Raw genomic sequence first — 13,964 nt, 5'->3', positions numbered from 1 at the left:
GTGTGTGTGTGTGCATGTGTGTGTACTGGGGATTGAACCAGGGATGCTTAACCACTGAGCCACATCCCCAACCCTTTTTATTTTTTATTTTGAGATAAGGTCTCACTAAGTTGCTTAGGGCCCTTGTTAAGTTGCTGAGGCTGGCTTTGAACTTTCGAGCCTCCTACTTCAGCATCCAGTGTCACTGGGGTTACAGGTGTGTGCCATTGCTCCTGGCAGCATCCCCTGGTTCTTGGAATAAAGCAATTGTGTAGAGTTGGGCCTTCTCCTTCTGCTTCTCCCCCTCTAATCAAACCCACAGCCTCTTGCATGCTAGGCAAGCTCTCTATACATTGAGCCACATCCCTGGCCCTGGGCCTTTCATTCTTGTATGCCGAAAAGTAAATCCCACAGCAGGAGATTGAGCAAAAGCTGATATTGAAATGAGAGTCAAACATTCAACTGAATTTCAACCCGTCTTGTGCTTACAGTGCTTAGTCTAGGGTTTTAACTTAAAGCTCAGTGTAATTTATATTTTTTAAAAATTTAAAGAACATGCCACAGGTTTCTAATATACAAATTCAGTTATAAATTACATAGCGTCTGGGAATTTGATAGTCATGTTGTTTTAGATAATTGAATTTTATGCTTGGTAGACACATCAGTACTGCAGGTGTAATTGATCATCCCATTCCCTCAAGAGAATAAAATGGGATCGATGCCACTATTGTCACTGTGCATAGCGCTGGGGACTTCCTGTGTGTGTATAATATGTGTGACCACATGTATTATTAAGTCCTTAAACTATTCAGATGGCTGTTGGTATTTTCAAGTATTGGCACTAACTTTTTATCTTTAAGAAAAATGTGAGTTTTTTTTTTAAAGGTTCAATGATTTCATGTGGTTCTTTAAATTGTATTTGACATAAACTCTGAAGTTTCAGTAACAGTATATAAAAACTCTTTAACAAGGTTGTTGTCCAACTCCACATGAGCCAAACATGGCTTATATTGTGTAAAATTTTATTCTTTGAACTGTAGCAATAAGATCCTCTGCTCCTGAAGAGTACAAGAGGGTATTCCATAATATTATGTTCTGTATGATTTTATTTTTGTAAATCTTGAAGTTATACACCAAAATTAATAAATTCTTTTTTAAAATATATTTTTTAGTTATACATGGGTACAATATCCTTATTTTGTTTATTTATTTTTATGGGGTGCTGAGGAGCGAACCCAGGGTCTCACACGTGCGAGGCGAATGCTCTACCACTGAGCCACAACCCCCATTAGTAAATTCTTTATATATGAAAAATTAAGAATGCCCATGCATCCAAAGATACCATGATGAGAATCAAAGGGTAATCCACAGCGAGGGAGAAGATTTTCACAGTAACATAGCCAACAGAGGATTCATAATATACAAATTGAGGATTGATAATATACAGAGTCCCTAGAAATTAATAAGAAAAGGCTCATTAGAAAAATGGACTAAATATTGAGCAATTCCTTAACAAAAGAGGATGTTCTAGCTGCTATATTAAGTCAAGTTAAAATTAAAACCACAGTGTGATAGCTTGACTTCCTACTAGAATGGTTATAATGAAAAAACAAATCCAAATACAAAACCAAAACAAAACTCAGATAATACCAAGTGTTAGTGAGGATATAGAGCAACTAGAACTTTCACACATTGCTGGTGAGAAGGTGAACTGGTATAGCCACTTTGGAACACTGTTTAGCTCTATCAAAGTTAAACATACCTACACCCTCTAACCCAGAAATCCCACTCCCTGGTGTAAGGCATTTTCCAACTGAAATACATTCATGTGTTTACCATGTACTAGAATTGAGCTACCTAATAAGATAACTGTGAGCCATACATACCTACTTAAATTCAAATTAATTTAACTTGATGGAAAATTAACTTCTTCATTGGCACTAGCCACATTTTAAGCTCTCAATAGCTACAGGTGGCTAGTGACTATTACATTGAACAATGAAAACAGAGAATATTTTCATGATCACAGAAAGTTCTGTTGGACAGTGCTGGGCCAGAATGTGCACGGTGCTGTTATTCATTCATTGCCCCAAACTGAAGACGACTCAAATGCCCATTAAAGTAGAATGGATGAGCTCTTGGGAGTGTATTCACACGAAGGAACACAAGATAGTGGTGAGAACACATGCAATGACACCCAACAACATGGGGAAGCTCACAACCTACCGTTGAGCTAAAGAAGCCAGATACAAAACATTCACGATTCCACATAAAGTTAACATAATAGGCCAACTAATTTATGATTGACAAGATAACAGTTGCCCTTGGCATGGGTCGTAGCTGGGAAAATCCCTGGGGAGTTCTGGGGGGCAGGGAACCATGTGTTTCTTGATGCAAGTGTGTTCAGTGTGTGAGAATTCACTGAGCCCCACACTGCTGATTTGTACACCTCTATGTGTGTGTGTGTGTGTGTGTGTGTGTGTGTGTGTGTGTGTTATAGTTAGCGATGTGCTGGCAAAGCAGCCTTCAAAGAAGGGGAGAGAGGGAAAGGAAGGAAGAAGAGAAAGAAGTGGGGAGGAAAGAGGAAGGAAGGAAGAGTAGAAGGAAGGATGGAAGGAAAAAAGGAGGCAGAAAATCAGGGTCTCTGATTTGTGTCGTTTGCCAATTTCCATGGTGTAAATATCCCCACCGCGGAAGTTTTCAAGGTAACAAAGGTTTGACCGCTGACTCATGAAGCTCTTATGCATGTAACAGCTGGCTTTTGTGAGCTGGTACCTGACTTAAAACCAACCAACCAACCAACCAATCCCCTGGAGAATCTCCCTCTGGGTGTTGGAGGTTGACTGGGGGCAAAACTTGAAGGCAGGTCCTGCAGGGCAGTTGGTGGGGGAGAGGTGTGCTGGTCTGACAGTCCTGGCCTCATACCTGAGGCAGGTGGGCAGAGGGAGTAGCCCCTAAGAAGCTCTTGGTTTGGGGATTCCCGGGGGACTTTTTATTTCAGATGCAAAGACAAGCCAACAGAGAGAAGTCTGGGAGGCAGAAATGTGTTCAAAACTCCTGAGGGTCCAGCATGGGGTGTGCCCAGGGCTTGCACCCAGTAGTCCTGCTTTTAGATCCTGTCTGCTCCTGGTGGTGGGCATGTGACTTCTCTCTCCTGGTCCCCTTCTCTTGTCTCTGAGGCATGCAGACTGCACACTTCTGTGGTGACATCACAGAGGACAACTAGCCTCTCCCAACCACCCGGGCACAGTTCCAGGTGCAGGCTGGGCTGGGGAGAGCCAGGGGAGCGCCTGGGAAAAGGAACTGCAGTGTCCTTACGCATTTCTGTTTGGAGAAAGATCCCCTGTGGTGCACAGCGCACTGGGCTTTGGGATGCCATGGATGAAAACTCTGGGGGCCACTTGCTTTCCTTGGCAAGACTTCTAGATTCAGAAACCATTGTGCCCTCCACAACTCCAGGCCCTCTGCACCCTTATTCCCACACTTTCTCCTGGGTGACCTCATGGGGCTTCACGGCATGGAAAAGCATCCATGTACCCACAGCCCCCGAATTGACATCTCCAGTTCTACCACCATCACCAGTTAGGCTGCTTCCCGCCTCCAGCTTGGGCCTTCCCCTTGGCTCCCCTCCAGCCTCTTCTGCCACAATCATGGTGATAGACACTTCTCAGCTCAAAACCTGCCCGTGATTACCCTACCATGGCCTCCAGGGCCCTCTGTCTTCTGACCCTCGTTGGTCTCTGGAACTTTCCCTGCCCTCCTCTCCAGGTGCCTGACCCTCCTGTTATTGCTAGAACAAGCCAAGGGGTACCTCTGCCTGGAATCCCCTTCCTCTAGACCCCTGCATGGCTTCCCTCCAGTCACTTCTGTTCCAGGGTCCCCTTCGTAGGGCCCATGCCCCTTCCTGTCACCGCACCCTGCTTTGTCTTCACATCTCTGCTCACCTTTGACACACACATACTCATTTGTTTGTCTCTGTCTACGTCAGTTCTGTGGGAGCTGGGATGTTCTTTACTCATGACTGTAACCCCAGCCTGTGGTAAATGCTCAAAAACTATTTGTTTTTGATGAATAAATGAATGGTGGAAGGAGCCTGATACCAGGAGTGTCCATCCACCATTTATGACCACTATCATGATGAAGTCACACAGAGAACCAAGGGAGAGACCCTGGCTCAGACTTTGTGGTACCCATGGCTGCTCTTCTCCGGGGGGCTGCAATACTCCCACCAGGTGCCGTGCATTAGGCCCACAGTCTCTGAGCCCCCTCTTCCTGCTGCAAGACACTTTATACAGAAAACCTCAAAAAAGTCAGGCTACTCCTAGTTCACATCTGGGGAAAGCAAGTGCAGGGAGGTCAGGCAGAGGGTAAAGATGGACGGGGTTCAAACTCAAGTCTGCATGCTCCAGAGCCCATGCTGTCACAGTCTGCCCGGCTGTTTAAAAAAAAAAAGCACAGATAATCAGAGTCCTCAGGCTCACATTCCAGACAGACCTGCCAGGACCACAACTCCACCAATGGTCAGCTTGCCTTCCACTGTCCTTGACCTTCTCTGCGCCAACCTCCCCCTGCATGGTGACCAGCAGGGACTGCCGAGGGGCTCTGCCTCCAGTCACAAGGTCTTCTGTGACAGGCTGCCCCACCTGCATCCTCAAAGTCCCTCCACAAGCCATGGAGACTGATATTCGCTGACCTGCAGGCAGGACTCACTTTTGTCCTGGAAGGAGAGGTGGAAGGTCCTAGGACTCAAAGGGAAGGGAGGGACCGGCTGGAGGGCAATCTAAACCCAGAGAGCTCAGGAAGCCCTTCCTCAGGAATGGTGGACAGAGGGGGAAAGCGGCCAGCAGGGACCAGGGCTGCTTCCAGGGGACAGTGAAATGCCAGACTTTGCCAGATGGGAGTCGTCTGTCAGAGCTGGGGGCGACCACAACCATTGTCATACTTTATTAGGCATTTGGGTGGGGCGGATTGGCTCTCGCCAGGAACGCTAATATGACATGATTGTGCAATTAAAACTACATACCCATCAGACATTGAGCCCTCGTTACAGTCAGACTTTGTGCTAGACCAGAGAACACTAAGGAGGACTGTCCATCAGGGCACGTGGGTAGAGGCGCAGGCTGGACTCTACTCTTGTGCTTTTTGGCTTAGCTAAATTCAAATCCTAGACAAGCTTGCTCAGAGTAGCCCTGGCCCTGCAACTTACTAGCTTTGTCATTCAGTCAAATTTCTTTGTCTTCCCAAGCCTCAGTTTCCTCATGAGAGGAATGGGCACGCTGACCCTTCACTTGTACAGCTTCTTTGAGGAAGCAAGGAGGTCACAAGACCTGTAAGCCTGTCGCATGAAAGAGCTCACAGCCACCCCTCCTGAGGTAGATACTCTTATCAACTTCCATTTTACAGATGAGAAAATTGAGACTCTCTGTTCCCTTGTTTACTTCAAAGTTGGACCTCAGCAAGAGATGCACAAGGGTTTCGTTGCACGGCTGATGACTTTTGGGTAGTGCCTGCATGTGTTTAGAGAGAATCTGAAGTTGCTCCCCGGCTCAGTAGGAAATAATGCAGCAATTGATTAGTGATGTCTGTCCTGGGTGCAGCAGTGGTGAATTTTGGAGTCCCATCACTTTTCCTCCTGGCCCTCAATTCCTTCCTTCTATTGACAGCTGAGTCTCTGCAGAGGTAACTGTTACCAAGAGCAGAGCAGAAAACAGTAGCATCTGGTCTGCTATAGTTTGGATCCTGAATGTCCCCCAAATGGAAGGCTTGGTCTCCAACCCAGGACACTCTTGGGAGATGGTGGAACCTTTAAGAGACAGGGCCTAGTGGGAGGAAGTTAGGTCACAGAGGATGTGCCCTTGAAAAGGATACTGAGATTCCAGTTGCCTCCTCTATCCTTTCCTGGTTTCCATGAGGAGGACAGGCCTCCCTTGCCACATATTCTCTGCCATATGTTCTGCCTCACCATATGCCCAAAGCAAAGGGGTCAAGTGACTGTGGACTGAAACCTCTGAAACCATGAAACAAAATAAACCTTTCCTCCTGGTAAGTTGATTACGTCAGGTATTTTGTCACAGTGACAGAAAGCGAACACATGGTCCAAAGCCCCAAGTTCATCTCCAGAGTTCCCACTCCTTTATACTTTCCCCTCTCAGTCACTAAAGACCTATGTAATACTAAGGCATGCAGAGAGAAGCTAGCCCAAAGGACAAGACTTTCAAGTTTCTTGGGCATCTTTTCAGAGCCTGACACCAGTCTAGAATCTCCTTGTGACACACCAAATGTGAGCATCAAACCACATTACTGTATCCATTTTACAGATAAGCAAATTGAGGTTTCTAGAAGTGAAATAGATTGCTCCAGGTTGCACAGTGGGTAAGGGTTAGTGCCAGGCTGTGCCGGATCCAGGCATTGTCCACTCCATGGGCAATAACTGAGGGAGACCCAAGGTGCCCAGGGGCCCAGCTAGGCAACTCCTACCAGCCTGTGGGAGGCCATCGTGAGCTTGGCAGAGTCAAGCCTGCTTGACTGCTCCACGGGCCACGGGATGCCACCTTCCCCTTCTTCAATTTGCTGGGCTCCAGGCCCAGTCTCCCCTGGAGTCCCAAAGTCCCTCCTTCCCCAGATCTGTCCCCGGAGACCAGCAGGAGGCATGCTGCCCCACCTCACGGGGAGTCCCACAGAGCTGCCATCTGCTGGGCGATGAAGAGGCTGTGAAGCACTTGTTCTTGGAGCCTGGGTCCCCAGGGGTCCTGGGCTGCCCCACCCAGTGGGGCCAGATGGAGAAGGTTCCCCGACCTCCAGTCTCCTGAGGAGCGAGGCTGATGCTTCTCTTCACTCAGGGCTCAAGACAGGTCTCTGAAGCTTGCAAAGTGGCTCAGAAAGATGGAACTTGACGGCAGGGGACCCGCCTGCCCTCTCACAGCCACAGCCCCAAAGCCTGGGGGCTTCCCTGCCCAGGGCTCCCTGCCTCCCCCTGTCTGGTCCTTGTCTCCTTTCTCTGCCTCGGTCTTCTCATCCTCCCAGTGTTGGGACCAGGAGGGCTATTGTTCCCCTCTCTCAGAGGGCCAACCGGAACCGAAAGCCTGGAGGAGAGGTGGAAAGGGGCTGGTGTGCAGGCCCAGCCTGGATTGCCTGCTGCCTGCCCAACTCCCCAGGCCAATGGTGATCCCACCTCCCCAGCGCCTGCAGGATCAGTGCCCTAGGCGGGACGGCACTCCTCATTCTGCCACCTTCCCCCCATGCACCCGGCAGGGAACTTTTGGTCTTATTTTTTCTTCTGGGGACTTGTCTGGTTCTAAACTCTTCTAAATCCTTCTAAACTCTGCAGGGATTAGGGGTGGAGGAACCAAACAGGAACAAACCAGCTCCTACCCTAAGTTTTCCAGACCTGGCAAGGTCAGTGAGTGAGCTAGGAGCGTTATGCAGTTCTCTGTTTTCAAATGCACAGAGCAGCCCTGGAGGTGTTAAAAAGAAGGAATGGGGACTGGGGTTGTGGCTCAGTGGTAATGCTTGCCTAGCAAGCATGAGGCACTGGGTTCGATTCTCAGCACCACATACACATAAATTAAATAAAGGTCCATAACAACTAAAAAATATTAAAAATAAAAAAAGAAGGAATGTGTGGCCCTGTCAGGATCCCTCCTGGGACCTCTGGGTTTCTTCCTGAGCGTTTCTGAGCCTGGTGTTTTTAGAGGTGGGAGACACTTGTGGTCCTGTGTCCCTTCCAGGACCCACGTAAAGACCTTGCTCAGTTGTTCAATCGACATTTGCTGAGCCCCCACTACCTGCCAGGCACTGAGCACAGCGCTACGGTTGAGCCAGGGAACACAGCAGGCATGGTCTCTGCTTTCTGGAAGCTTCTCTTCTACTGGCAGCATGGACAAGCGAGCAAGCACCCAGGCTGGTTAATAAGTGAGAATTTCTAGCTGGATCTGAAGAAGGGGCCAAAGCGGGGATGACGTCAGATAATGGTCTGTTGACCCCACGAGGAGTTTATAGGGTCCCCTTGAGGAGCTGGCACTAGTGGGTGTCTGCACAGGAGGGAGACTGAGGGTCACCCAGATTTCTGGCCTTTGAGGGCCTGGGTGGGTGGTGATGCCCAGATCCAAACAGCAAAATCAAGCAAAGCTGGCTTGAAGGGGAAGACCAAGGGTTCCACTGGGGACAGGCTGGATCAGTGGGGACTGACCAGGGGAGATAGGCAGGAGAAGGCAGAGGAAGACATTGAGGTGGGACAGAACTTGGAAAGTGACCAGTCCACTGACTGCAGCTGGAAGCAGAGTGAGGTCTTCAAGCAGAACGAGGAGGGCAGGGGCTGGTGGGAGCCGGTGGGCCCAGCAGCCTGGGGGAGTGGCAGGAAGAATCTCCCTCCCCCACTGCCAAAGGAGACCACAGCCGGTGGCCAGATGATCAGAACAGCTGGAAGAAACCAGAAGGCCCCCGAGACAGGGAACCCAAGGAAGAGATCACCAGGAAAGCCGAGCAGACAACAGGGTCAGGTGCAACCGAGACCAGAAACCACGGGTCAGACTTGGCAAAGCCGAGGTTGGTGGGGGATGACCCCGGGTGTAGACTCCAGATGGAAGCAGATTGGGGGTGCTGAGAAGGATGGGGGAGGAGGGGCTTCTTAGATGAGTTTGGAGAAAAGGGAAGGAATAGGACTGGACATTGCGAGATGAGGAGGCTCCCCGGAGCCCCATGGCAGACCCGGCTCCTGGAACCCAGAGGGTTGGGGACTCCTCCATCTCAGAGATGAGCCCGAACAGCCTGGGGGTAGATTCAGGAGCTACAGCTCCCCACCTGCAGCAACTCATCTAGAGGTTTGGTTATACATTTATTCATCCAACACACAAATATTAAGTGCCTACTGCATGCCAGGCCATTAGACCTGCCAGAGTCGGGGCTGAGAGAGGAGAGATTCAGAGATATGCAGGTACCACTTCTGAATGGCCCAGAGTAGCGGTGACCACACCCTGGAGTCCTGAGGAGGCGAATGGGCAGAGGTGTCCTGCATGGGTGGCTTCTATTATATAGATGGACCAGGCTCCCCAGGGCCTGGGATCAACCCCAGAAGGTCCTGGAAAGCCCTCCACACTCGGCGTCCTCAGCCTTCTCTATGCCCGGCTGCTGTCTCACCAGCAGGAAGAGGCGAGACGCTGCAGGGCAGGTGTCTCTGGTCTCTGTGGTGCTGCTGAACAGCAGCTTTGTCACCTGGCCTGGGATTTGGGCTTTCATTTCCTGATTGTGCCACAGCGTAGTGATAACAATGGACTGAGCCTGTACTGCCCCCCAGAAATCATCTCAGCAGCTCTTGACCCGTGACCTCCTTGGGTACCCACAGCAGCCAGCGGCCAGGCTGAGCTCCCCCACCAGCAGGACACACTCTGGACCATGACTCCTCCCGCACACGAGGTGAGGGTCCCACTGAGATGGGATCTGCAGCTTCCCCTGCCTCCCGGTGTAGCAGGCTCCTGATGTTCCGAGATTTAACAGCTGGACTTAGACTGGAAGAGATGCCACCACCTCACGACTCAGGACAGGTGACAAGTGTTAGAAATCCAAACAGATGTTAGCAAGGGGGCAAGGTGTCCACCAGACACCTTGGACCAGGAGTGGGGACATGACAGCTGAGGCTGGGGTGGGGTTCCCTGATCTCACCCAGACTCACAGTCCTGACTTATCCAGGAGAAGAGATGGGGCCATTATGAATGTCCCCCCAAATTATAAGGGGGCACAGGAGACGTAATGGGAGAAAGCAGGTGACTGCCATGGGAGGAGCAGGTGGTACGAGTCTTTAAAGCAGAGCTGGTGGGGACTAGGGCAGGGCTGTGCTGCTTTCTCAGACCCCGTGGAGTCACCTGGCTGAGTTTGTCACCTGGACTTGTGGGCACCAGGAAGCCATGAGAAGATGATTCTGGGACAAACGTATCTAATGACTTCAGTATGGAGAGGCTCCCTGGTGGGGCCTGGGATAGAGTTCTTTAGGGCGGTCTGTCCCGGGGAGTGTGATCGGTGGGACCCCAATCCTACAGAACAGTCTTGCGGCACATAAGTTTGGGGAGCGCAGGGGGCTATTTCCCGTGGGAGTCTCACAACACACTAAAGGCTCTGAGAAGTCCTGCAGCAACAGAACGTCCTTAGCGTGTCTCCCGTAAGACTTCCTGCACGTATTTGGTATCTGTGTGTGTGTGTGTGTGTGTGTGTGTGTGTGTGTGTGATCCCATGAACATGCCTCCAATCCACATTTTGGGATGGGCTGACCCAGAAGAGTGGGATTTTCAGTTTTGAAGGAGGATCCAGCAGAAGTCAGGGGTCTTCGGCTCCCCTCCCCCCGACCCGCCTGCCACACTAGCCCCTGGTCAGACCCCTGCAGTTCTTTGGCCAAAAGTCCTAGGGCCATTCTCTGTGACCCCAACTCCGAGCTCTGCCGTCTCTGGGCCCCCAGTGGGGTGGTGGAGGATGCCGGGGAGGAGACTTACAGGGGCAGGGGCGTTTGAAGGACATGTAATCCTTGGAGCAGAACAGCGGAGCCAGCCTGCCCCCGGGCACAGCGCTGACTTCTGGCAGGGAAGGCCCCTCCACTCACCTGCGGAGACACAAACAGGCAGGTGATAGGGACGGCCACACGGCGCACACCGCCCCTGCAGGCCGGGCGCTCAAGTCCCCTGAGCTGCCCGCCTCTGGGGCAGAGGAGGGTGACCTGGGGGACAGGTGCTCAGTCTGGGACCCCTGAGCTACAAAGCGTAGGATGCAGTGGGCAGGTGTGGGGGAGGGGATATTTCTCTCGGACGGATCCTGGAGAGGGAATTGGAGATGCTGTGGGGTTCCTGTCTCACAGACATAGGGGGTCCCACCGCTCTGGACACCTTCAGTGTGCCATGGTAGCACAAGTGGCTTATAACCGTTGGGGCAGAAGATCCCACAAAGACCAGCCCCATGTCCTCATTTCATAGCGGGAAAGAGACCTGTAGAGGGTGAGGGGCGACTGCAAGGTCACAGATAGTTTTGGAAGGGTGTTCCCTGATACTCCTGTCAAACCATGTTATCATCACTGCCCTCACAACTTTAACAGGAGGATGCTTTTTTTCCTCTTCATTTTATAAAGTTGAGGCTCAGAGAGACCATGTAATTTGCCCAAGATCACACAGCCTCCAACTACATGCCAACACTACAGTCCAGGTCACTTTGACTCCAAAGCCCAGAGTCAGTTGGCAAAATCCCTTAGAAGGTGCCTAATATATTAAACTACTGATTCGGAAAGAAAGGCCTCTGGAAGGTAAAGGAATTTTCCCTGCCCTTCCCCCGTATGAACTCAGTGTGATGCCCAGACGCTTGGGACAGCCAGGCAGTGCCAGGTCCCTGTAAACCCTATTTGCAATAGAGGAAACATTTTCCAATATCGAGTGCCTACTGCATCCATTCCAAAAATAACCCATCCTCCCAGGCTGCTAAAACTCCCAACGGGTTCACTCTCTTGGTGGGTGCCCAAGAGACACGAGGGACCAGGAGGAGATAGGGTTCTGGTTTCTTAGGCTTTCCTCGTTTCCTGGGGCTCTCACTTGGCTTGCAGAAACCAAACTGCACCTTTGGGATGCTGAGCCCAGCAGGTTCCTGAAGGGGAGACAGCTGTCCCCTCCAGGTCTCCCGAGGCCACCCCCTTCCCTGAACCCGGGGATGACATCATTGCATCCAGTGCTTTTCTGCAAGAAGCAGGTCCAGAATTTCCCACCTTGTCTCCCTCAGGGACCCCTTTATTATATGCATGTTTCCCTCCAAGGGGTCCCATGTTTTGATGGAGCCCATTAACCAAGCATTGCTGAATGGGTTTTCCTATTTAATAAAGGAACTGGGGAGCTCTCTTTGGGGAATCTTTCTCAGAAGTCAGATCCAACTCGGCCACTACTTGGCAGCGTGGCTTTGGGCAAAACGCTTCACCTCTCTGAGCTTCGCATCCTCATAGGTAGAGCAGGAACAACCGCTGGTGACTGGCTTCTGGAGGTCGGTGTGGAAAGCCCTGATGTTCTTACTGCTCTCGGGGGGGCTGGGGGGCTGGGAGGCAGCTGACCTGGGAACCCCACGCTCCAGGAGGCTCCTTGCAGCCTCTCCTGACTCTAATCAGGTTCCCTAGTGGGAACCATGGGCTGGCCTGACACCCCCCGCCCCCTGCCCTCAGTCTCCATAGAAACCCAGGGGCGTCCGACCTGGGGAAGGGAGGGTGGGAGGGGTTCTCCCCAGGCCTGCTAGGGATGACTGATGGGGGGGGGGACTGTGATTTCACACCAGAAGGTTCAAGAAGAATCTTGGGGCCTGTGAGCCTCACTTTCTAAAAATACACGCAGACTCTTGTGTCTGCATTCACGATTGTGGGTGTGCCTGTGTGAACTGTGGCTGCGTGTGCATGTGCACGTGTGTGTGTCCAGGGAGGGAGACGTAAGTGGGCTGACAGTTCATCTCCCCTGCTGCTTGCAGAGTTTTCTCTCTTAAAGGCAGAGTGGGTCACTCCCTTGCTGAAAACCCCTCCATCATTTGCCAGAGCCTTCAGGAAAATATCCTGAACTTTTTATCAGAACCTGGGTGCTCCCTACCTCTCTAGTGAACTGGTATAGTATAGGTGCTTAATAAATGCAGGCTGGATGTATTTCTTCCAGAGCTGCTCATGGTGGCACCTGGTGCTATGTGTATAATTTTCCTTGGTCAGTTTGGGTATTTGGAAGACAACTGGGCATTTAGAGGACAATCTCTGTATCCTTAAGAGGCTCGAGAGACTGGTGAGGGGCCAGCTGGTTTGCCACTATTCAAGTAGACATCCTCTTTTGAGGAGGCTTCCTGAGCAGCTGGGCCTTCAAGTGTGGCTCACATGAACCAAACACTTACACGTGCCAGGTAATGTCATCAACGTCATTGCAACCGACCCTTTGGGGGAGGGGGAATATCATGTCCATTTCACAGATGAGAAAACCGAGGCTTAGGGGAGTAACCTGCACAAGGTCACAGTAAAGAATTGGAGGAAGAGCTGGGTGGGGAGAAACTCTGTCACCCCCAGTGCCACTTACTCAATACCACAGAGATCTGTTGCCCCTGGCACTCTGGCTGGCCCGCTTCCTGGACACAATAGGCTTCTCCTATTTTCAGGCCCTTCCCTGTCCCCAGCACACCATCCCTTCCCTCCACCTGGCGCACACCATCCCTTCCCTCCACCTGGCACACTCCTACAGAGCGGTCGACACCCAGATCGAGAGCTCTCTCCCTGAGGTCCTCCTTGTCTGCTGGAGACGGAACTGTCATACAGGACTGGCTGTGCTTCCGCAGCACCTGGACAGCTTTCCAGGCCCACTCGAATCCTAAATGATTCTAGACAAGCAACTCCTCAGGGACACGGAGGGGTCAGGGTCACCTCTGGGGCTGGGCATTGAGGGGACTTTGACAAGCACTTGGAATTGCTGGAATAAGACAACCCTGGCCCCATGCTAAGGCGTGGTGGTGTGTGGAGACTGCCTTCCAGCGGTGCTCAGCCCCTATAAGAGCTGAGATTCTCCCCAGACACCTTGCCACCCCTGGTAACAGCAATGCCCCCAACAGTCAGGGCCACCATTCCTTGAACCATCGCGTGGCACAGTGCACACCTCACACACTGCCTCTGCTTGCAGTTTCCCTGCACCCCTCTGGCTCGTGTCACTGAATTATTTACCAAGTGCCTGAACTGCGGCCACGGACCCTGGGCAACAGAGGGGCTTGTGGATCCTCGAGCAGAGGCTGGATCTTCAACCTCCATACTCCCCCGCCCTTGCCCCGCTGGAGAATCTCAGCTTGACCCAAAAGAAAGCCATTTCCCCATGGTGGCCACAGACCCTGGGCTCAGGGGGAGCTTAGTTGGAGTCCTCCAGACAAAGGAGCTGAATGTGGAGTGTCCACGCGAGCCAGTGCCCACCCTGGACCCCGGCACGTGACCAGGGCTGCTGTGAGGACACACGGATGAGCCCAGAGGA

General features: G+C 51.5%; 1 protein-coding gene across 1 annotated transcript in view; it reads right to left on the bottom strand.

The window, feature by feature from the left end:
• The window catches only part of Bean1 (brain expressed associated with NEDD4 1), a 46,712-nt gene that overhangs the window by 26,193 nt on the left and 6,555 nt on the right, over positions 1–13,964 (bottom strand). Inside the window, exon 2 of the mRNA XM_078032432.1 lies at positions 10,458–10,564. Within this exon, the coding sequence (XP_077888558.1) occupies positions 10,458–10,482 (25 nt within the window). The 5' untranslated portion in view covers positions 10,483–10,564. The remainder of the gene's footprint in view (positions 1–10,457; positions 10,565–13,964) is intronic.

This window comes from Ictidomys tridecemlineatus, chromosome 15 (genome assembly GCF_052094955.1).
Source record: "Ictidomys tridecemlineatus isolate mIctTri1 chromosome 15, mIctTri1.hap1, whole genome shotgun sequence".
Taxonomy (NCBI): Eukaryota; Metazoa; Chordata; class Mammalia; order Rodentia; family Sciuridae; genus Ictidomys; species Ictidomys tridecemlineatus.
This window is presented reverse-complemented; position numbering and strand designations above follow the sequence as displayed.